This window comes from Poecilia reticulata, chromosome 9 (assembly GCF_904066995.2).
Source record: "Poecilia reticulata chromosome 9, P_reticulata-male-v2, whole genome shotgun sequence".
Classification (NCBI taxonomy): domain Eukaryota; kingdom Metazoa; phylum Chordata; class Actinopteri; order Cyprinodontiformes; family Poeciliidae; genus Poecilia; species Poecilia reticulata.
Window position 1 is genome coordinate 35693167 of NC_088838.1, and position 21364 is coordinate 35714530.

The 21364-nt window shown below is 56.5% G+C and overlaps 3 protein-coding genes across 16 annotated transcripts in view; 2 read left to right on the forward strand and 1 right to left on the reverse strand.

Annotated features, from left to right (window-relative positions):
• Window positions 1-3385, forward strand: part of LOC103460382 (disabled homolog 2-interacting protein-like) — a 19480-nt gene extending 16095 nt beyond the window's left edge. For both annotated transcript variants that reach the window (XM_008402526.3, XM_081611087.1), the window contains one exon: window positions 2449-3385. In XM_008402526.3, the coding sequence (XP_008400748.1) occupies window positions 2449-2619 (171 nt within the window). In that variant the 3' untranslated portion in view covers window positions 2620-3385. The remainder of the gene's footprint in view (window positions 1-2448) is intronic.
• On the reverse strand, window positions 3285-10033 carry LOC103460379 (gelsolin). Of its 11 annotated transcripts, none has more exons than XM_081611104.1 (18): window positions 9843-10033; window positions 9152-9352; window positions 8476-8630; window positions 8235-8396; window positions 8109-8168; window positions 7945-8034; window positions 7557-7646; window positions 7336-7468; window positions 7174-7262; window positions 5657-5785; window positions 5495-5581; window positions 5213-5346; window positions 5048-5138; window positions 4777-4947; window positions 4214-4388; window positions 4026-4147; window positions 3708-3915; window positions 3285-3639 (listed from the first exon to the last, which is right to left on the reverse strand). In XM_081611104.1, exons 2-18 carry the CDS (start codon window positions 9342-9344, stop codon window positions 3476-3478), a joined length of 2253 nt encoding a protein of 750 aa, XP_081467230.1. In that variant the 5' UTR covers window positions 9345-9352; window positions 9843-10033; the 3' UTR covers window positions 3285-3475. The 11 variants fall into 11 exon arrangements, with proteins under 11 accessions (XP_081467230.1, XP_008400733.1, XP_081467224.1 ...); XM_008402511.3 differs by having other exon boundaries at window positions 3708-3768; window positions 3838-3915; window positions 9152-9979; XM_081611098.1 differs by having other exon boundaries at window positions 4753-4947; window positions 8109-8396; window positions 9843-9979.
• LOC103460381 (FHF complex subunit HOOK-interacting protein 2B-like) lies at window positions 7397-20439 on the forward strand. 3 transcript variants are annotated; one of them, XM_008402521.3, is made up of 18 exons: window positions 7397-7488; window positions 10992-11070; window positions 11557-11642; window positions 11831-11908; window positions 11996-12100; window positions 12216-12335; window positions 12405-12530; window positions 16650-16852; window positions 16924-17005; window positions 17136-17197; window positions 17269-17425; window positions 17496-17662; window positions 17734-17844; window positions 17916-18006; window positions 18305-18451; window positions 18530-18670; window positions 18739-18839; window positions 19171-20439. In XM_008402521.3, exons 1-18 carry the CDS (start codon window positions 7483-7485, stop codon window positions 19280-19282), a joined length of 1974 nt encoding a protein of 657 aa, XP_008400743.1. In that variant the 5' UTR covers window positions 7397-7482; the 3' UTR covers window positions 19283-20439. The 3 variants fall into 3 exon arrangements, with proteins under 3 accessions (XP_008400743.1, XP_008400741.1, XP_008400740.1); XM_008402519.3 differs by lacking the exon at window positions 7397-7488 and adding an exon at window positions 10238-10383; XM_008402518.3 differs by lacking the exon at window positions 7397-7488 and adding an exon at window positions 10390-10549.
• The last annotated feature ends 925 nt before the right edge of the window (window positions 20440-21364 follow it).

Genomic DNA, 21364 nt, shown 5'->3' on the forward strand with positions numbered 1-21364 from the left:
GGCCAGGACTACCTCTGGGGGGCAACATTTAAAATGTGTGTGCACATATATATAGCCTATATATAAAAAAATAATAAAAATTCCCTTCTCACCCTCCGCTGTGGTCTGTTTCATCCTCTGAGCTCTGTCCTCTACCAGAGGCCTGGGAGCTTCAGGTTCTCCTCCAGTATCTTGGCTGTGCCTAGAACTGCACATTTCTGGACTGAGATGTCTGATGTTGTTCCTGGGATCTGTTTGAGCCACTGCTCCAGTTTGGGGGTGACTGTCCCCATATATGTGTGTATATATATATATATATATATATATATATATATATATATATATATATATATATATATATATATATATAATTTTAAGCCCCTCTGTCATTTGACATGTTGTTATGGAGACATGATAGACTTTACATAGATTCATCACAGAGGAAACTAGAATCAATCAAATAAAAGATCCTTTCTGAATATCATCTCATGGACTGAACTAAACGTCTTTCTGACCGGAGCTGACAGCGAGTTGAAGAGTTATGGACACCTTGGTTAGGAAGCTCTGATTGGACAGGTAACAATATTTCGGGTCGGACCAGAACTATCTGCCTGATGGAGGTTCGGCTTCTAATGAGTTTATATTTAATGAGTTTATATTTAATGAGTTTGCAGCAAACAGAGAAAAGCTAAACAGAAAGTTCTGATCTACTTATTGTAGTTTAAATAGAGGAATAACAGCTGATTGTTGAGAGGAAAGACATTAAAGATCCGTTAGAAACCAGCGCAGAGCAATAAACGCTCCAGTTAATCACACATGAGGCGACAAACATACAATATATAGTTACACTGCTGAGTTAATGGTGTTTAAAACCAAACCAGTAGAAACTGAGTTAACATGTCAGATTCCCTCCTCACCTCGTCTTGATGAGAACAGAGAGCAGTTCACTGGTTTCTGTCCAGTCAGCTGACCACTTGGTGCTCAGACAGTTTAACTGTACGCACAGAGAACATCGTGGAGCTCATTATTAATCATTATTAATCATTATTAATCATTATTAATCATTATTAATCATTATTAGAACAATATCTGTCAGAGAATCACCTCTGATCTGGACGCTTTAACGGACCAGAGGCTCTGGAGCGTCCAGCAGCTGATCCGCTTCTGGAGGAAGTGATGCGGGATCAGGAACCGATCAGGAACCGATCAGGAACCGATCAGGAACCGATCAGGAACCGATCAGGAACCAATCAGGAACCGATCAGGAACCGATCAGGAACCGATCAGGAACCGATCAGAGTTCTGCCGTCTGCTAATCACCTCATTTCCTGAAATGTTACCTGATGTCAAAAACGTTCCAACAGATAAATAATAAATGTTTCGTTTGATGACTACAAACGGAAATAAAATGATTTTTTCTTTGACGGACAATAAAAACCTCCACCCTCTGATCCAAACTAGAACATTGTGGTTTCTCTTCAGGTTTTTCTCTTTGTGGAGGATCAATAAATAACTTATTGGTGTTTTACCATCACCACCAGGTATGAAGGGCTTCGAGTTTCACCACAGCAGCAACTGAAACACCAGGAGAAGAAGATCAGCTTGTTGTTATGGAGGCTGGTGATGAAAATCTATTTATTTATGTCACATGGACTTATATCAAGTTTTATACATTTTCTTTTCAGATATTTATTATTGTTTTTCTTCTTTAGATATCAGGTTGACTTAGAATGATTCCAAATATGTACAGGAATAACCTGGTGCTGTTACCTGTCAATCATCTGGGGGCCAATCAGATGACAGGGGGGGGCACTGGCCCCCTCTCTGGCTCCGCCACTGGGGTTAGGGTTATGCGATAGGCCTGGATGGGTGGATGGGGGGCTGGGGTGCGGGGCTGTGGGGGGTGGGGGGGCTGCCCCCCGGCCGGGTGCCCATGGGGGTCTGCAGGTGCCCGGGAGGGAGGAATGGTTTCCAGTCACTTTAATGTCTGATTATAGGCGGAGAAAGTGGCACTCACCTGTTCAGAAAGGTGTATGTAATGTTAAAGGTACCTCAATGGAATATATAGTAGTCAGTCCCAGTGACTGTTTAGCCAGAAACGCAGCCCTAACCGCCCCCCCAACAGTTTCCAGCAGCGCAGGTGATAGGGGCCCGGTCATTGGCCCCGCCCCCCAGCCTGATAACGACTTGTTCCTCTAGTGGCCTACCTGGTCACTTCACCTGGGCGGCTGCCGCCCAGTGAGACGCTGTTAGCTTCAGACCTTTTACCTGTCGGCTGACCAGGAAACAGCGGCCATACCTGTCCCACCTGTCGTACATGTCTCACCTGTCCCACCTGTCGTACATGTCTCACCTGTCGTACATGTCCCACCTGTCGTACATGTCTCACCTGTCCCACCTGTCGTACATGTCTCACCTGTCCCACCTGTCCTACATGTCTCACCTGTCCCACCTGTCTCTGTCTCCCAGGAGAAGCGGATCGCCAGCCTGGACGCTGCCAACACCCGCCTGATGGCGGCGCTGACCCAGCTAAAGGAACGCTACGGCGTGACATCACAGAGGAACGGCCTGTCTCCTAGCAACACGTCATCTCTGCAGATCACAGAGAACGGCGAGTTCCGTAACTCTGGCAACTGCTGAGAAACTGAGCTGTGATTGGCTGACACGGCAGGGAAGGGCGGGGCTTACCCCCCACATACAGCAGGAGGCGGGGCTTAAAAACAGACTCATTGAAATTAACCAATCGGGTGGAACAGACAAGCTCATCGAATGTCAGCTTCTGCACCACGGAAATGACCTCTGACCTAATCCCACCCTTGTTGCTAGGTTACTCTCACTTCTTTTCGTTTTGCATGTTCCTCTGATGAAGTCTGACTTCATTTCCTGTTTACGTTTAGATCTTCCCAACAAAACCAGAACCTCACCTATACCCAGCTATACGGGTTAAACCGGACCACATGGTTCTGGTTGGCCCGGACCTGCCGGTCCTCCTGATTCTACAGACGTACTTAAAGGCACAGCTGACCTTTAACCTGCAGTCAGAGCCGCTTCGTTAGCTTAGCCTAGCTTAGCACAAAGAGCAGTAGCGGGTGGAAAGTGTTAGCCTAGCCTAGCTCCAAACCCTGCAGTGATTGTTTTGGCCTCTTTGGGCTTCCGTAGCTTTGAGTATTTAATTCCCGTCGACCCGGTGAACCGGTCCAGAATTAGACGCTAGTTTGTGTTGTTTCAGAGAATTTTAATGTAAACCACAGATTTTATTGTAAACAGTAAAAACTTTAACTTGTGATGATGATGATGATTTGTGCCCCCCCCCCCACTGTGGCTTCTGTCTGTTCTGTATCTATGAGCCTCTGTTTGTTATTTATCTACAGTATTTATAAGGAGCTACAATAAAGCCAGAAACCAGCCTGTCGCTGTGCTCATCCACACACACACACTGATAACTGGGTCACTCTGGGCTTTATTCACTGTGCTGCAGTGTAAACAGGAAGTGATGTCACAGGGCCAGCAGGAAGCGCTCCAGTGGGTCGTCGCTCCAGTAGTCGTGGTTCCAGCCCAGGAACCAACCGGTGAAGTTTGGTGGTTCAAATCCCTGCTTCAGGGTCAGGATGGGGGTCCGCGGGTCTCTGCCAGCCGGGTCGGTTCTGATGTAGCGCTCAGCTGGACATGGAGAGACCTGTTAGGTTCTGACTGAACCGGGTCCTGGACCAGAACCGGAACCGTCTCACCTGTCGCGACGGCTTCCGTCTTCTCTTCCTCGTGGGCCTCGTTCCCGATCCAAACGAACACCTGCCGGGGGACACGGTGAGCCGCGGGCGGAGCCAGAACCTGGTTTCCATGGTGACGAGGAAGACTCACCTGGTCCCAGGTGTCCAGTATCATGACGTCATCAGGAGCCAGGTCATCCTGGGTCAGTTCTCCCGGAACCTCTTCGATCTGAACACACGGAACTGGGTCAACCAGAACCCACCGCGGCTTAACCCCCTCGTAACCTTGGCAACCACCAGCCAGGTCGGCCGAACACACCTGGTGAGCATCGAGCGTACCTGGAAGGTGCCGGTCTTGTTGGAGCAGGCGAAGAGGCGTGGCGGATGGGCGTCCATCTTGTTGCTGAGCCGAGGGGCGCGGCAGTAGTCGTCCTTCCCGCCCAGAACTGCCCAGAACCCGTCTGGAACCACAGCCAGCCGTCAGCGCCGGCTCAGGGCCGCCGACACTCTACATACCTGCCGCTCACCTGGCTCCTCCCCCTCCTCCAGGGGGGCGGGGTTCACCTGCAGCACCTGGGCCAGGTGTTCGGCCCCCTTCGCCTCCGCCGCGCTGCTGCCCCGCCCCTTCCACAGCCACGCCCCCCCGGCCGCCGCCAGCAGGAACGCATCGTTGGAGTTCAGGCGGGACGAGGTCGGGCCCACCTGCAGCACAGCAGAGTGGTTCGGTTCTGACCGGTCCGGTTCACATGGCAGGCTGGGTTCTGAGCAGCTTGAATGGATCCGATGAAACCCTGACAGATTCTGACAGAACCGTAACTGAACTGGATCACTGAAGGTCCAGCTCCTTTATGTCTGAGGAGGACAACACACCTGGACCGGACCAGAAGGTTCTGGAGTGGACTGGACGGGTAAGAACAGAGAACTGGACCCAGTGGCTGAACCGTAACAGCTGATTGGTCAGGAGACCCGACTCACCTGGACCGCATCATGTGCTGGAGACACCTGAGGTTCTGGATGATTTTCTGCAGAATGGAGCTGCAAGAAGCTAAGAGGTTCTGGTTCTGACCTGTCCAGGTTCTGCTGGTCTCACCTCCACAGCCCGGGTGTCTCCAGCTGGGTTGGACCGCACCTGGAACAGGCGGGTGTCGGCGGCGGCGGACTGGCCGCCCTCCCTGGAGGTGCCGCCCTGGTACACCACCATCGGCTGACCTCCAAACAGGCTCATCAGGTGGGCGGGCTCTTTGCCTTGGACCACCCTCACCTGGACGGACAGGTGACAGTCAGGTGCTGGGAATGCTGGTTCCCAGTTGGTTCCGGTCACCAGCAGGTGATCAGAACCACACTGCTGTGGTTCTGATCACCTGAACTGCTCCGCCTCCCAGTTCGCTGTCCAGCTCGACGCCCAGAATGGCCGACGCCGCGGTTTCGTCCCGACTCGACTCCGCCCCCTGCCTGGGGAGGAAGCAGTGGAGAACAGGTGACGCCTGCAGTACCCAGGCTCGCCAGCAGAGGGAGCGTCGTCTCACCAGGCGTAGACGATGTGGCCCTGCCTGCCGCCATGTTGGTACTGGTACAGGATCAGGTAGCTGTCGCCGCCGTAGAACTGACCAAAGGTAGCCGGGTCCACCAGAACCTTACCGGACCCTTCCACCCTCCAGATCTGCAGACAGACAGACAGACGAGGTGGTTCTGAGTGAAACGGATCCTGATTGGTCGGCTGGCGGACCTCGGTCCAGTGGTAGTTCTCCTGTCCAACGATCCAGTGGACCGGAACCAGAACAACCAAAGGAAGCAGAGGCCGTCCTCACCTTTTTGTCTCCGTCTCCGCGGTCCACCATCCCGTACTGCGCCGACATGGAGTCCGATTGGTGCAGCTTGGACACGTCGAACTGCACCTGTCCAATCAGGAGAGTCGGGTTTCAGACCCGTTTAGGGCCGTTTGGACCAGATCCAGAACCCGATCAGCTTACCTTCTCAATCTTTGCCACCTTGTTGGAGACGTAGGCCGTTCCCATGCCGACGGTGTCTTCAGCGTCCCTCCAGTTCCTAAAGAACTGCTTGAAGAGAGGCGTCTCCCCGGACTGAGGGAGGACCTGGACCTGAGGGGGACAGGGGTCAGCTACAGGTCCAGGTCCAGGTTCGGGTTCTGGTTCAAGTCCAGGTTCAGCTCCAGGTCCAGCTCTGGGTCCAGGTTCAAGTTCAGGTCCGGTTCAGATACGGGTCCGGGTCCAGCTCCAGGTCCGGGTCCGGTTCAGGTCCAGGTCTGGTCCAGATTTAGGTCCAGGTCCAGGTCTGGTCCAGATCCAGCTCTGGGTCCAGGTTCAAGTCCAGGTCCGGGTCCAGATTTAGGTCCAGGTCCGGTTCAGGTCCAGCTCCAGGTCCGGTTCAGGTCCAGCTCCAGCTCCAGGTTCGGGTCCAGCTCCAGGTCCGGTTCAGCTCCAGGTACGGTCCAGGTCCGGGTCCAGCTCCAGGGCCAGTCCGGGTCCAGGTCTGGTCCAGCTCCAGGTCCGGTCCAGGTCCGGGTCCAGCTCCAGGTCCGGTCCGGGTCCAGCTCCAGGTCCGGTCCGGGTCCAGCTCCAGGTCCGGTTCAGGTCCAGCTCCAGCTCCAGGTTCGGGTCCAGCTCCAGGTCCGGTTCAGGTCCAGCTCCAGCTCCAGGTTCGGGTCCAGCTCCAGGTCCGGTTCAGCTCCAGGTCTGGTCCAGCTCCAGGTCCGGTCCAGGTCCGGGTCCGGGTCCAGCTCCAGGTCCGGTCCGGGTCCAGCTCCAGGTCCGGGTCCAGCTCCAGGTCCGGTCCGGGTCCAGCTCCAGGTCCAGCTCCAGCTCCAGGTCCGGTCCAGGTCCGGTCCGGGTCCAGCTCCAGGTCCGGGTCCAGCTCCAGGTCCGGGTCCAGCTCCAGGTCCGGGTCCAGGTCTGGTCCAGCTCCAGGTCCGGTCCAGGTCCGGGTCCAGCTCCAGGTCCGGTCCGGGTCCAGCTCCAGGTCCGGGTCCAGCTCCAGGTCCGGTTCAGGTCCAGCTCCAGCTCCAGGTTCGGGTCCAGCTCCAGGTCCGGTTCAGCTCCAGGTCCGGGTCCAGCTCCAGGTCCGGTCCGGGTCCAGCTCCAGGTCCGGTCCGGGTCCAGCTCCAGGTCCAGGTCCGGGTCCAGCTCCAGGTCCGGTCCGGGTCCAGCTCCAGGTCCGGGTCCAGCTCCAGGTCCGGTTCAGGTCCAGCTCCAGCTCCAGGTCCGGTTCAGCTCCAGGTACGGTCCAGGTCCGGGTCCAGCTCCAGGTCCGGGTCCAGCTCCAGGTCTGGTCCAGCTCCAGGTCCGGGTCCGGGTCCAGCTCCAGGTCCGGTCCGGGTCCAGCTCCAGGTCCGGTCCAGGTCCGGGTCCAGCTCCAGGTCCGGTCCGGGTCCAGCTCCAGGTCCGGCTCCAGTCCAGGTCCGGTCCGGTCCAGGTCCGGTCCAGGTTCAGGTCCAGCTCCAGTCCAGGTCCGGTCCGGTCCAGGTGCTTACCTGGGTGTAAGGTGGGTACTCCATCTGCTGGATGAATTTCTCGGTGTTCTGCAGGACGGCCTGCCGCTCGGCGTCGTTGGCGTCCTTACCTGCACAGAGACACGTCACCCGACAGCAGGTGGCCTCAGGTGAGTCCCGCCCAGTACGATCATGACCTCTGACCTTTCCAGACAAAGATGCGTCCGTTGGTTCCGTTGTCGAGGATGAAGCACTCGCTGGACTCCAGGGCGTGTTGGGAGAACGGGTTCTGCTCCGACACCAGGGTGACCTCCATGTCCTCGCCTGCGTTGGACACCTGAGGGACGCCGAATGCAGGTAGACAAACCAGTGGCAAACAGGAAGTGACATCACGAGCTTAGTGAGCTGGCAGGGAACCGCCGCACCTTGTAGAGCTTCGCCACCTTCCTGTTGGACGCGTCGGTCTGGGTGTCTTCGCTGTGGGACGGGGGCAGGTCCGGTTTGTCTCCCAGAACCTGGACAGGAGCAGCAGTGAAAGTCCGAGTGGCAGGTGGAGAATTATGGCAGTAAAATTCCCCCGTATTCCAGAATACGGCGTACGCAGACGGCACCACGCTGTTACGTTAGTCAGGTTCTAAGACCCTGGTCTGAGGTCCACATGGTGGACGCCTGGTGGACGCCTCAGGCCCGGCAGCTACATCAGAACCGACCTTTTGGTTCTTTAAAACTGTCATGATTCACCAGTGTTTTGGTGACCTTTGACCCCTGATGCTCTGGAATTAGAAGTGCAGAAAGTGCTGGTCATGTGATCACCTCTATCATCCTGTCTGGCTCCGCCCCCTCATCGACAACCTGGAGGTTGGCCCGCCCACACCTCTCGTTGTCACGGATACTCTTAGAGACCTGCCAATTAGTCAGTTTGTCAGCAGGTACGTTATGACATCAGAATGATGTCACCGTGTGATGTCACCACTCACCAAAGTGGCCTTCAGTTTCTCAAATCTGTTGCTATGGGAACCGGACCACTGGAGGATTTCCTGTTGGATCAAAAGAAGGTTTAATCGTCCCCCAGGTGTCCTCACCTGTCCCCCAGGTGTCCTCACCTGTCCCAGGTCCAGGATGAAGCTGTCTCCCTGGGTGAAACTGTCCCAGCTAACAGGAACCTCTGTTGCCCTGACAACACGGCGACCTTTGACTTGGAGCAACCGCTGAACTTCCACCTGATTGGTCACCACATGATTGAACCCTGAGGCCACGCCTCCTTTCTGTCCGACCAACAGGAAGCAACGTCATCAGGGTGGCAGTGAGGGGCCGCCAGACAGGAAGTGGCTGTGGTGCGGTTACCATGTAGGTCAGGCCCGTTTTGAAGTATCCACTGAAGGTCCCGGACTCATGGCCTTGGACCTCTCGGTACTGGACCGGCGCCCCCTGCAGGAAGTCGTCCATCTGGACAGCAAGAATGGCGGCGGCGCTGCTTTCATCCTGAGAGCACTCGGAACCTGCAGCCCGACGGCCAATCAGAGAGCAGAAGGAGGGTCACCTGCAGCGACCTGACCGGGTCTGCAGAACCAGAACCCCCCGTAGAACTACAGACCGCTTCCAGAGTTTCCCTCAGGAACCGTCGCAGTCTGACCAGAGCTCGGTCTGTCGCCATGGTAACAGACAGTGAACGTAACCTCCGAGCCTCGACGCCGGGGCCTGGGTTCTGCCCGGGGCCCCGGTTCTGCCCGGGGGCTCGGTTCTGCCCGGGGCCTCGGTTCTGCCCGGGGCCCCGGTTCTGCCCGGGGCCTGGGTTCTGCCCGGGGCCTCGGTTCTGCCCGGGGGCTCGGTTCTGCCCGGGGCCTCGGTTCTGCCCGGGGCCTCGGTTCTGGCCTCGGTTCTGCCCGGGGCCTCGGTTCTGCCCGGGGCCCCGGTTCTGCCCGGGGGCTCGGTTCTGCCCGGGGGCTCGGTTCTGCCCGGGGGCTCGGTTCTGCCCGGGGCCTCGGTTCTGGACGCTGTAGCCCCACCCACCTGGTCTCACCTTGCCAGTAGTGCAGGTCGTACTGCAGGTCTCCTCGGCGGTTGCTGGTGCTGCTCAGAACCAGGTAGGCGTCTCCGGTGTAGAACCGTCCATAGAGACTCTCAGGGACAGGAGCCAGGTCCATGTTCTCCACTCGCCACACCTGAAGCCCCGCCTCTTTACCTGCTCGCTCAAACTCAGGATGGAACACCATGATGTCACCTGCAGCGGGCGGGGCAGAAAACATCACCTGTTAGGCCTGGGGAACACTGACCCTTGACCCTCTGGTCTGACCCTCAGAGGAAGCTGAACTAGCCCCACCCACCGCCTCCCCGGCTTTAAGATGGAGCGCACCCGCCCGCTAACGTTGCTCCTTAAGTGCTGCAACAAAACACCTGAGATCATGTGACCATAACCATGGCAACTGCTGCCAGGGCTGGTTTGTGTTGCGGCCGATTCGGACCAGAACCAGAACTCTCATGTGAGTAGATCACAGATTGGTCCAGATTCATCACCAGAACCAATGTGTCTCAGAACCGGGCCCAGCGGAACCTCCTCCTCCTCTGGGATCTGAGTGCCTCTCTTTCCCGTCAGAGAGATGCTGATACTGGAGTTTAGTGAAACAGGAGAACACCTGGAGGACACCTGGAGAACACCTTGGAGGACACCTGGAGGACAGCCCTGGTTTCAACCAAAACAGGTAGAAACTCACCTTCAGCGTCTGTCAGGAAGTCTTCCTCAGCTGGACTGGAGCAGCTTTGACACGCAGGTGTGGCTGCAGGTAAGGTTACCTGCGCCCCTCCCCCAGCAGCAGACACACCCGGCCTGCAGGGGGCGCTGCACTCTGAACGGAGCAGCAGATTCCCTTCATCCTGAACCGGTCCGGACCTATGATTGGGGTTCTGTTATCAGAACTCGGGGTTCTGATAACAGAACCGGGTCAGGGGGAACAGAACCAGCAGGTTTCGGCTCGGTTCAGACCCGTCTCACTGAATCTCAAACTCCAGTCTCGGGTTATTTCTCTTCCAACCGGACCAGGTCCCTTAAACGTCACATCCGGAAGTGAACACCTGAAGTTGTAATTTGAAAGCTCAGACCGGAAGTTGTGAGGTGGCCGTGGCTGTGGGTCAGGGTTCGGGTCTTGGTGAGGCAGTAAACCCGACCGGACCGGACCGGACCGGACCGGACCTGGTTCTGGGAGGATGGAGATGTTCAGCAAGCTGAGCGGCATGTTGCTGAACGCGTTGGAGACGGTGAGTCAGCGGAAGTTGGCATTATGTGCTTCCGGTGGTCAGTAAAACGTTACATTCTCGGACAGAGACGGAGGACATGGAGACAACCTGTCCCCATCTCTGTCTGTCCTCCCGGGTCTCCGCAGAAGATCCCAGCTGCAGTTTTCTTCAGGAATGTAGCTGGAAGGTAACTGTTGCTAATGCTAACTGTTTACCTGGAACTGAGCATGCGCAGTGGCTGAAGCTGTTTAAAGTTTATAAGTACATCTGAATCTAGTTTTATCCGTTGATTTCTAAAGGGACTAACGGACAGATGTCACCCCGGGTTTAGAGCTATGGGGTGAGGTTCGGTAGAATTGGGTCGGCAGAACCACAGCACCTGATCTATAGCAGGCCGATTTAACATAAAATCAGCTGTAAACTCATCCTGGACATGAGACACAACTACAATAAGACATCTGAAAAAATGTTCCAGATGTAATTCATCTGGAGAAACTTTGAAATGAAGCAGAATTTCAGTCATTATTTACTTTGAAGCTTAATTTGCCCCAGAAAGGAGATAATTTAAGTTAATTATTAAATCAGTTTATTTCTTATAACTTCATGAATCTACAGCCGATGTTTTCCAGAGGGAGCCGACCGCCGACCTGCTGGACTCCTTCATCGACCACTGGAGGTCCATCACCAACTACTACATCCAGACCACAGGTGAGCAGCCTCACCTGTAGCCTGACCGGCAGCCTGACCTGTAGCCTGACCTGCAGCCTGACCTGCAGCCTGACCTGCAGCCTCACCTGCAGCCTGACCTGCAGCCTGACCTGCAGCCTGACCTGCAGTCTGACCTGCAGCCTCACCTGTAGCCTGACCTGCAGCCTCACCTGCAGCCTGACCTGCAGCCTGACCTGCAGCCTGACCTGCAGCCTCACCTGCAGCCTGACCTGCAGCCTCACCTGCAGCCTGACCTGCAGCCTGACCTGTAGCCTGACCTGCAGCCTGACCTGCAGCCTCACCTGCAGCCTGACCTGCAGCCTGACCTGCAGCCTGACCTGCAGCCTGACCTGCAGCCTGACCTGCAGCCTCACCTGCAGCCTGACCTGCAGCCTGACCTGCAGCCTGACCTGCAGCCTGACCTGCAGCCTGACCTGCAGCCTGACCTGCAGCCTGACCTGCAGCCTCCTCACTCTGTGTGTGCAGATGACAGCCGCCCCGCCTCTCAGACCGACATCCCGTGGCGTCTCAGGCAGATGACCGACATCCTGGTGTATGAGGAGAAGCAACAGGTGACTGGCTCCGCCCACACACCTGTAACCATGGCAACGAAGCTGTGCGACCTCACTGGGCGTCACCTTGATTTCCTTCAGTCCAGACCCGGTTCAGACCTGGTCTTGTCCCGGTCCCGTCCCGGTCCCGTCCGGGTCCAGGCCCGGTTCAGCCTCTGTCTGGTCTCATTGCCTGTCTGCTTGTCCAGGAGGAACCGGGTCGCTGCCTGGAGTTCCTGCTGCAGAACCGGCTGCTGGAGACGCTCTGCACCTTGGGGAAGGCTCAGGTGGGCTCACCTGCTGCTGCCGGGTCAAGACCAGAACCGGAAACTGAAGCCGGGTCTCATGCTCTTCCTCTTCCTCCTCTTCCTCAGTACCCTCCAGGGATGAGCCAGCAGGTGCTGCTCTTCTTCTCCAGGCTGCTGTCTCAGATGCAGAAGCCTCTGCTGCAGCTGGTCCCCGTCCGCACACCTGTACAGGTGAGCAGGTGACCTACCTGTGAACAGCCTCATTCTGGGGGCAGGAGCCGGTGGGCGGGACCAGCTACCTGGGGGAGTTGTGTCACGTGACTTCCCGTTTGTGCTCCGCCCACAGAAGCTGATTGGCCTCTGTGCTCTTCCTGGTTCCTGCACCCAGAAGGAAGAAGCTCAGTTTTTATTGGCTGTTTGCTCCAGAGTGTCACAGGAGCCGCACCTTCTCAGATACATCCTGCAGGTGAGCAGTTGATTACATCACTTCCTGTTAATGGGTTATTACATCACATCCTGCTGTTGCTGTTTCCAGCCTCCAGACCGACTGCTGGCGTCCAATCAGAGCCCAGCCAGCAGCCAATCAGAAGCCTCTGCCTCCAGCGCTGTCCAATCAGAGTGTGGGCTGCTGTGGGTTCTGCTGCAGCTCAGCAGCAGCCAGGTGGGTTAGCGGTTCTGTTGGACCCAGTGGAACCGCCCAGGTCCACTGCAGTTTCAGCTACAACCATCCATTACACAACATGGGGGGTGATGGGATGGGGGGGCTGAGGCCTCGCAGCCCGACAGGCGCCGCCCTGCAGGAGGAAGTAGGACAAATGAGAGAAACATCAGGTAAGGAGAGGAAAACTCAGCCTGTCTCACCCTGAGATGAAGGAAAAACCTCAGTACAGAAAAACACAACAAGCCGGCAGTCAGACCAGGAGCCCTGACTGAAGCAGGAATATGATGTTCACCACCAGCTGATCCAGGGAGGGGGGCAGCAGAGCACAGCCTCCTGTCGCCATGACAACCAGGGGGGGCAGCTGATCCAGGGAGGGGGGCAGCAGAGCACAGCCTCCTGTCGCCATGACAACCAGGGGGGGCAGCAGAGCACAGCCTCCTGTTGCCATGACAACCAGGGGGGGCAGCTGATCCAGGGAGGGGGGGCAGCAGAGCACAGCCTCCTGTCGCCATGACAACCAGGGGGGGCAGCTGATCCAGGGAGGGGGGCAGCAGAGCACAGCCTCCTGTCGCCATAACAACCAGGGGGGGCAGCTGGCAGCCAAGACCAGCCTGGGGTCCAGACTCTGGTAGCAGGAAGTTGTTCAGGTCAGGCTGCCATCAGTTTACTGCCCTGAACGTCTCTCTGGAGATTCTCAGGGTCAAACAGCCACATTTAGGATCTGATCCGAGCGAACATCGTTCTCCAAGGTCACCGGATCCACTCTGAGTCCGAGATCCGCTGCCCGGCCTCGGTCCTGTTCCAGGTATCGGCCAGCTCCAATAAGTAGAAACGAGGTTCCCCTCTCCCACATGGTTCCCCTCTCCCGTGTGGTTCCCCTCTCCCACGAGGTTCCCCTCTCCCACGTGGTTCCCCTCTCCCACGAGGTTCCCCTCTCCCACGTGGTTCCCCTCTCCCGTGTGGTTCCCCTCTCCCGTGTGGTTCCCCTCTCCCACGTGGTTCCCCTCTCCCGTGTGGTTCCCCTCTCCCGTGTGGTTCCCCTCTCCCACGTGGTTCCCCTCTCCCGTGTGGTTCCCCTCTCCCACGTGGTTCCCCTCTCCCACGAGGTTCCCCTCTCCCACATGGTTCCCCTCTCCCACGAGGTTCCCCTCTCCCACGAGGTTCCCCTCTCCCGTGTGGTTCCCCTCTCCCGTGTGGTTCCCCTCTCCCACGTGGTTCCCCTCTCCCACGAGGTTCCCCTCTCCCACGTGGTTCCCCTCTCCCGTGTGGTTCCCCTCTCCCACGTGGTTCCCCTCTCCCGTGTGGTTCCCCTCTCCCGTGTGGTTCCCCTCTCCCACATGGTTCCCCTCTCCCACGAGGTTCCCCTCTCCCACGTGGTTCCCCTCTCCCACGTGGTTCCCCTCTCCCACGTGGTTCCCCTCTCCCACGTGGTTCCCCTCTCCCACGTGGTTCCCCTCTCCCACGAGGTTCCCCTCTCCCACGTGGTTCCCCTCTCCCACGTGGTTCCCCTCTCCCACGTGGTTCCCCTCTCCCACGTGGTTCCCCTCTCCCACGTGGTTCCCCTCTCCCACGAGGTTCCCCTCTCCCACGTGGTTCCCCTCTCCCACGTGGTTCCCCTCTCCCACGTGGTTCCCCTCTCCCACGTGGTTCCCCTCTCCCACGTGGTTCCCCTCTCCCGTGTGGTTCCCCTCTCCCACGTGGTTCCCCTCTCCCACGTGGTTCCCCTCTCCCGTGTGGTTCCCCTCTCCCGTGTGGTTCCCCTCTCCCGTGTGGTTCCCCTCTCCCACGTGGTTCCCCTCTCCCACGTGGTTCCCCTCTCCCACGTGGTTCCCCTCTCCCACGAGGTTCCCCTCTCCCGTGTGGTTCCCCTCTCCCACGTGGTTCCCCTCTCCCACGAGGTTCCCCTCTCCCGTGTGGTTCCCCTCTCCCGTGTGGTTCCCCTCTCCCGTGTGGTTCCCCTCTCCCGTGTGGTTCCCCTCTCCCACGTGGTTCCCCTCTCCCGTGTGGTTCCCCTCTCCCGTGTGGTTCCCCTCTCCCACGTGGTTCCCCTCTCCCGTGTGGTTCCCCTCTCCCACGTGGTTCCCCTCTCCCACGAGGTTCCCCTCTCCCACATGGTTCCCCTCTCCCACGTGGTTCCCCTCTCCCGTGTGGTTCCCCTCTCCCGTGTGGTTCCCCTCTCCCACGTGGTTCCCCTCTCCCGTGTGGTTCCCCTCTCCCACGTGGTTCCCCTCTCCCACAAGGTTCCCCTCTCCCGTGTGGTTCCCCTCTCCCGTGTGGTTCCCCTCTCCCACGTGGTTCCCCTCTCCCACGTGGTTCCCCTCTCCCACGTGGTTCCCCTCTCCCGTGTGGTTCCCCTCTCCCACGTGGTTCCCCTCTCCCGTGTGGTTCCCCTCTCCCACGAGGTTCCCCTCTCCCACGTGGTTCCCCTCTCCCACGTGGTTCCCCTCTCCCACGTGGTTCCCCTCTCCCACGTGGTTCCCCTCTCCCACGAGGTTCCCCTCTCCCACGTGGTTCCCCTCTCCCACGTGGTTCCCCTCTCCCACCAGGTTCCCCTCTCCCACGTGGTTCCCCTCTCCCACGTGGTTCCCCTCTCCCACATGGTTCCCCTCTCCCACATGGTTCCCCTCTCCCACATGGTTCCCCTCTCCCACGTGGTTCCCCTCTCCCACGTGGTTCCCCTCTCCCACGTGGTTCCCCTCTCCCACGTGGTTCCCCTCTCCCACGTGGTTCCCCTCTCCCACGTGGTTCCCCTCTCCCACGTGGTTCCCCTCTCCCACGTGGTTCCCCTCTCCCATATGGTTCCCCTCTCCCATATGGTTCCCCTCTCCCACGTGGTTCCCCTCTCCCACAAGGTTCCCCTCTCCCACGTGGTTCCCCTCTCCCACGTGGTTCCCCTCTCCCATATGGTTCCCCTCTCCCACGTGGTTCCCCTCTCCCACGTGGTTCCCCTCTCCCATATGGTTCCCCTCTCCCACATGGTTCCCCTCTCCCACGTGGTTCCCCTCTCCCACGTGGTTCCCCTCTCCCACGTGGTTCCCCTCTCCCACAAGGTTCCCCTCTCCCACGTGGTTCCCCTCTCCCACGTGGTTCCCCTCTCCCATATGGTTCCCCTCTCCCATATGGTTCCCCTCTCCCACGTGGTTCCCCTCTCCCACGTGGTTCCCCTCTCCCACGTGGTTCCCCTCTCCCATATGGTTCCCCTCTCCCACGTGGTTCCCCTCTCCCACGTGGTTCCCCTCTCCCACATGGTTCCCCTCTCCCACATGGTTCCCCTCTCCCACATGGTTCCCCTCTCCCACGTGGTTCCCCTCTCCCACGTGGTTCCCCTCTCCCACATGGTTCCCCTCTCCCACATGGTTCCCCTCTCCCACATGGTTCCCCTCTCCCACATGGTTCCCCTCTCCCACATGGTTCCCCTCTCCCACATGGTTCCCCTCTCCCACGTGGTTCCCCTCCACGTGGTTCCCCTCTCCCATATGGTTCCCCTCTCCCATATGGTTCCCCTCTCCCACGTGGTTCCCCTCTCCCACAAGGTTCCCCTCTCCCACGTGGTTCCCCTCTCCCACGTGGTTCCCCTCTCCCATATGGTTCCCCTCTCCCACGTGGTTCCCCTCTCCCACGTGGTTCCCCTCTCCCACATGGTTCCCCTCTCCCACATGGTTCCCCTCTCCCACATGGTTCCCCTCTCCCACATGGTTCCCCTCTCCCACATGGTTCCCCTCTCCCACGTGGTTCCCCTCTCCCACATGGTTCCCCTCTCCCACATGGTTCCCCTCTCCCACATGGTTCCCCTCTCCCACATGGTTCCCCTCTCCCACGTGGTTCCCCTCTCCCGTGTGGTTCCCCTCTCCCGCTGACCAGATCCATAATTTACAGCTTTGGAAACTTTTCAAAAGAAACTCTGGAAACACAGAGAGACGCTGAGCAGGGAAGATGGAGGACAGAGACGGAGACAGGACGTCCTCGTCCTCCTCTGTCCTTTTGTTCTCTTTGGGTCCCAGAAACATGACTGTCAGGTTAATTGGTCTGTATAAGTTCTGCTGTCTCTAATCACCATGGTTACCAATCAGGGTCATGCAGACGATGTGCTGTCCTCCGTCTGTCCTCTGTGTCCTCCAGAGACCCGCGGTGCGTCTCAAGGCCTGTGAGGGCCTGCTGCAGCTGGCGTCCCTCCTGGATGTTGGTCCTCCAGGGGAGCTGCGGGCCGCTGCAGCCCAGCTGGGGCAGCTGCTGGCTGGGCGGCTGCAGGAGCTCTACTCCCTGCTGCCTCTGGAGGAGCTGCAGGCTGCCGAGCTCAGGAGCTGGCCCCGCCCCTCGTGGAGGTAGACGCCACCTGGTTGGCTCTCTGGTTGCAGTGGAAACATGGCCTCCATTCTGTCCCCTGTGTCCTCAGATCAGAGTCTCAAGCCGATCACATGACCAGGTTCCTCACCTGGTTGGACTTCCTGGATGAGCTGACGGCCGACGCTCCTCAGGTATGCTGACGCCGTGTGCTACAAGATAGTCAGGTACTATAGTACTACTATAGTACTACTATAGTAGTACTATGTTAGACCTAATGCAGTACTACTGAACTAGTCTCTGATTGGACGTCTCTCCCTGCAGGTGTCCCAGTGCGTCCTCCAGCGGTGGCTCATGGAGACGCTTCATCCTCAGCTGCTGAACGCGTATGTTCTCCTCTTTCTGCTTGTTTTCACCTGAGGGGGCGGAGCCTAATGTGCAGGTGCGTGTTGTCCAGGAGCGAGCGGAGTGTCCTGGCGTCCACCTCCGTCCTCTGCTGCGTCGTCAGACTGGTCCGGTCTCCGTCTCTGCTGGACCAGCTGCTGGACTTCCTGCTGAGGACGCCGTCCGTGCTGCAGCTGCTGCTGCGGCACTGCGACCACGCCTCCGACCAGGTGAGGCTGCAGGACACGCCCACAAAGCCCCTCACCTGGCCACGGTGGCCCACCGAGTCTCTGTCCTCAGATCAGCGTGGCGTCTCTGTCTCTGGTGGACGAACTGCTGCAGAAGCCTCACAGGGACGTCCTGGACACGCTGGTGCTCGGCTTCCTGCAGAGCCGCCGTTACCTGTCCTCACCTGCGGGGGGCGCCGAGGACCAGCAGCCCGACAGCGACGGCAGCGACGGCGGCCAGTATGTCCGGCCGCGGTACGCGCCGAGGACGAAGGCTGTCCTCCCTCTGACGACTGTCTCCTGTCCTTCAGAGACCCGGAGGACGACCCGTTCTTCTCAGACGGTTTCCCTGACGACCACCTTCCTGCTCCTCGTCTTCATCAACCTGCTGCCCCGGGCTCCGCTGCTGACATCATCAACAGGTAACAGACCGGGTCCAGACTGACCGGACTGGACCGACCCGGACCGGACTGAACTCCGTCTCTGTACCCAGTTTCCTGGGCCTGGTTCCGGTCCAGGTGCGGTCGGCCCACCTGCTGCAGGACGGAGGCTACGAGTCGTACGTCCTCGACGCGCGCTCCTTGGTAAGAGACTCGCCTGCTGGTGCCCTCCAGGTGGGGTTGCCATGGTTACCTGTTGACCTGGGATCTGTTAGGTCGAGGAGGTTCTGACCCGGATCAGGTAACAAACACGAAGCAGAACCTCCTGACTGAACTCAGGAGTTCTGGTTCTGCTCTGCAGTCAGAACCAGGTAAAACTGTCCAGGTGGAAGCTCCGCCCCTTCAGGTGTGTCGCCCTGATTGGACGACCCAGAGTGTGATCATAAACAAAAACCTGGTTACCTGTCAGGATCAGCTCACCTGTGGCTCCTCCCCCTGCCAGGTGACCCAGTGCCAGGCTCTCTCTCTCCGGTGGGCGTGGCCACAGACTCCTCCTCCTCCCACCTGCTCCTCAGGTGAGGAGGCTCACTTCTTCGAAGGCCACCTGATGAGAGTTCTGCTTGAACGTCTGGGGCGGATGTTGCAGCAGGTGGGCTCACCTGAGGTCTCCCCTGCGCCGATCCTCACATGACCCCGACTCACCTGTGCAGGTGTTGTGTGTTGTCAGCCGTACGAGGTGAACCTGCAGCTGACGGCCGTCCTGTCCCGTCTGTGCGCCTTCAGTCACCCGCTGCTGGACGAGTACCTGCTGGACCCATTCGTCCACCTGTCCGCCGGCAGCCGCTCGCTGTTCGCCGTCCTAGTCAGGGTGAGTCGACCATAGAGCCGCAGCAACCAGAGCCAGACTGGCTGCTCTGACTCACCTGTCTGTCTCAGGTGATGGGAGAGCTGATGGAGCACATCCAGCAGGTGACCAACCTGCCGCAGCGCCTGCTGGACACCAGGAGACACCTGCTGGGTCTCCACCTGGACGCCAGGTAACTGTCTCTGCAGAACAAGCCACCGGACCCGACCTGGACGGTCACCTGGTGGCGTAGCCTCAAAACGCAGCACCTTCTCACGTTCCAGTCGATGCTCCGGGTCGGCAGATGAAATCTGTTGGTCGACGTTCCAGTTTAAAGGAACTCAGTGTTTCAGCAGGTTTCCAGTTTTCTGGAAGTTTGTTCCAGATTAGAGGAGCGTAGAAGCTGAAAGCTGCTGAGGTCCAACAGAGCCACTGATTTTATCAACATTAGGTTCTCCTGGTACCAGCTGGTCAGCTGACTGATGATGTCACTCACCTGTCTGGTTTTGTGGGTGTGTCCTCAGGCCGGAGCACCTGGCTCTGCTCCAGGGCGTCATCGTCCTGGAGGAGTTCTGCAAGGAGCTGGCGGCCATCGCCTTTGTCAAGATGCCTCTGGACCGGAACCACGACGAATGATCCTGATTGGACGCTGATTGGCACCTGCTCAAAAGTCCCGCCCACTCCAACTGCAGTCAGTCTGAGCAGAGCAATGGGACGGAAGCTCATTGGATGTTTTCCTCATTTCTTCCATCAGAACCGGGTCTCAGTCTGATCCGGTCCTGGAGCCGTGCAACGCCGCCAGCTGAACCGATCATATGATCAGAACCGATCAGAACCTGTCTTAACATAATGAGTTTCACAAAGTTCTGCTTTTAGCCAAAGATCAAACTGGAGAGGAGACTGGACCGCTGGACACTTGGACCGCTGGACACTTGGACCGCTGGACATTAAGACCGCTGGACACTTGGACCGCTGGACATTAAGACTCTGCTGTGGAGGTAAAGACACATTAACTTGTGTAAAGTCGTGATGACGCTTTGCCATCACTTGCTGCAGAGGATCATTTACACTGCTGAGCCAATCAGAGCTGAGGAGGAGCCCTGATTGGAGGAGCTCCACTCAGCAGGGATTTGAACTTGTGTTCTTCTAGATCTGCTCCTTAGTCGCATCTTTTCGGGGTTGCTACTGCCTCTAGTGGCCTGGGGAGGTAACACAGCTAATATAATTACATTACTAAATCAGAATACCAAAGTCTTTATTATTATTTATTATTAATGTTTCATTCTCTTAAGAATACAGAGCTAATTAAATGACCTAAAGACCTTAAAGTGGTTCCAGTTTCTCTCGATGGCCAACCTGTTGAAACTGGCACATTTTAAATATCTGGTCGTTCCTGGACAGTCAGATCAGCTGTGCTGAAAACACTGAGTACATCTTTAAGAACTGATCTCAGAGACTCTGCCTTTAAGGAGACTTGGTGATCTTGGGGTGAAACAACTAGACTCTAGCTGGGTCACCCCTATGTCTTGAATCTGGGGGAAAAAATCATATTATTTATCTCTACAGAAGGGTTCAGTGGATGCACATATGAAACTGGTGGGTTTGGTACCTGAAAAAAGGTTAAGAACCACTGAGCTATAACATCTGATTACCAGGAGAGCAACATGGCCGACATGATGGAGAACCATCAGAACAGCTGGATCCTTCAGCAGGAAGCAGCTACCAGCTGATGGCAGAGCAACAGTTGAGACAAACTAAAGAAAAATAAAAGTTGTTGTGTCTCAGTGAACAAAGTCTCTTTATTTCTGCTGACTCCACACATTATTGCACTTACTGTAGTTTATATCAAGGTCCTAGGTGCTAATTTTTTGAGACGGGGTTTTGGGTTTTCATGAGCTGTTTGAAAAATCATCAGTATTAAAACAATAAAAGACCTGAAATATTTCAGCTGGTGAGCAATGAATCTAAAATATGACAGTTTAATTTTTATCACTACATTATGGAAAATAATGAACTTTATGACAATATGCTAATGTGTTGAGAAGGACCTGTAAACAGTTTGACTCAATGGTCTCAGCAGGTTGTTTACTGACAGAAACACGTTTCATGTTCATCATTATTCCTGCAGCTTGAACACAGTAACTTTACGTTACATTGAACTGAAGCGACTGTAAAACGTCCAGGACTGAGATGGACTTCCTCCAGCTGGACGGGTTTTATTTGACCTGAACATAATTATTCTGTAAAATGCTGCAGGAGTTTGGGCATAAATTAAATTAGGTCCTAATTTTTGCAGAAACTAAAGTTTGTGTCCAAATGAAAACTCTGCCTCCTCATCATCAATGCTCTAACTGGATATTATCAATCATTATTGATCACATGGGATATTTCTCCATACTTTGCTGCTTGTTTCCATTCAGTACAAAAGTTTGTTTTTCCAAAACTGTATTAGAAGAAATTTGAATAAAACAAGACAGTCATAAATATATGAAATATATTCTTAGACATGAAGATAAATTTATTGTCTTTACAGATTTCATGACAAAGTTCAGATATTTTAAAAACACCGGAAAACATGGAATAAAGTCAATAAATGTGAATTTATTTATTTCCCTCAGAGTTTATTACATTAAGTTCTGTTCCAACGCAAATCAACCTGTGACGTCACCGGATGTGGGCCTTTCTTAAATAGAAAGCGTGTCGGGGCTTTTATTGTGA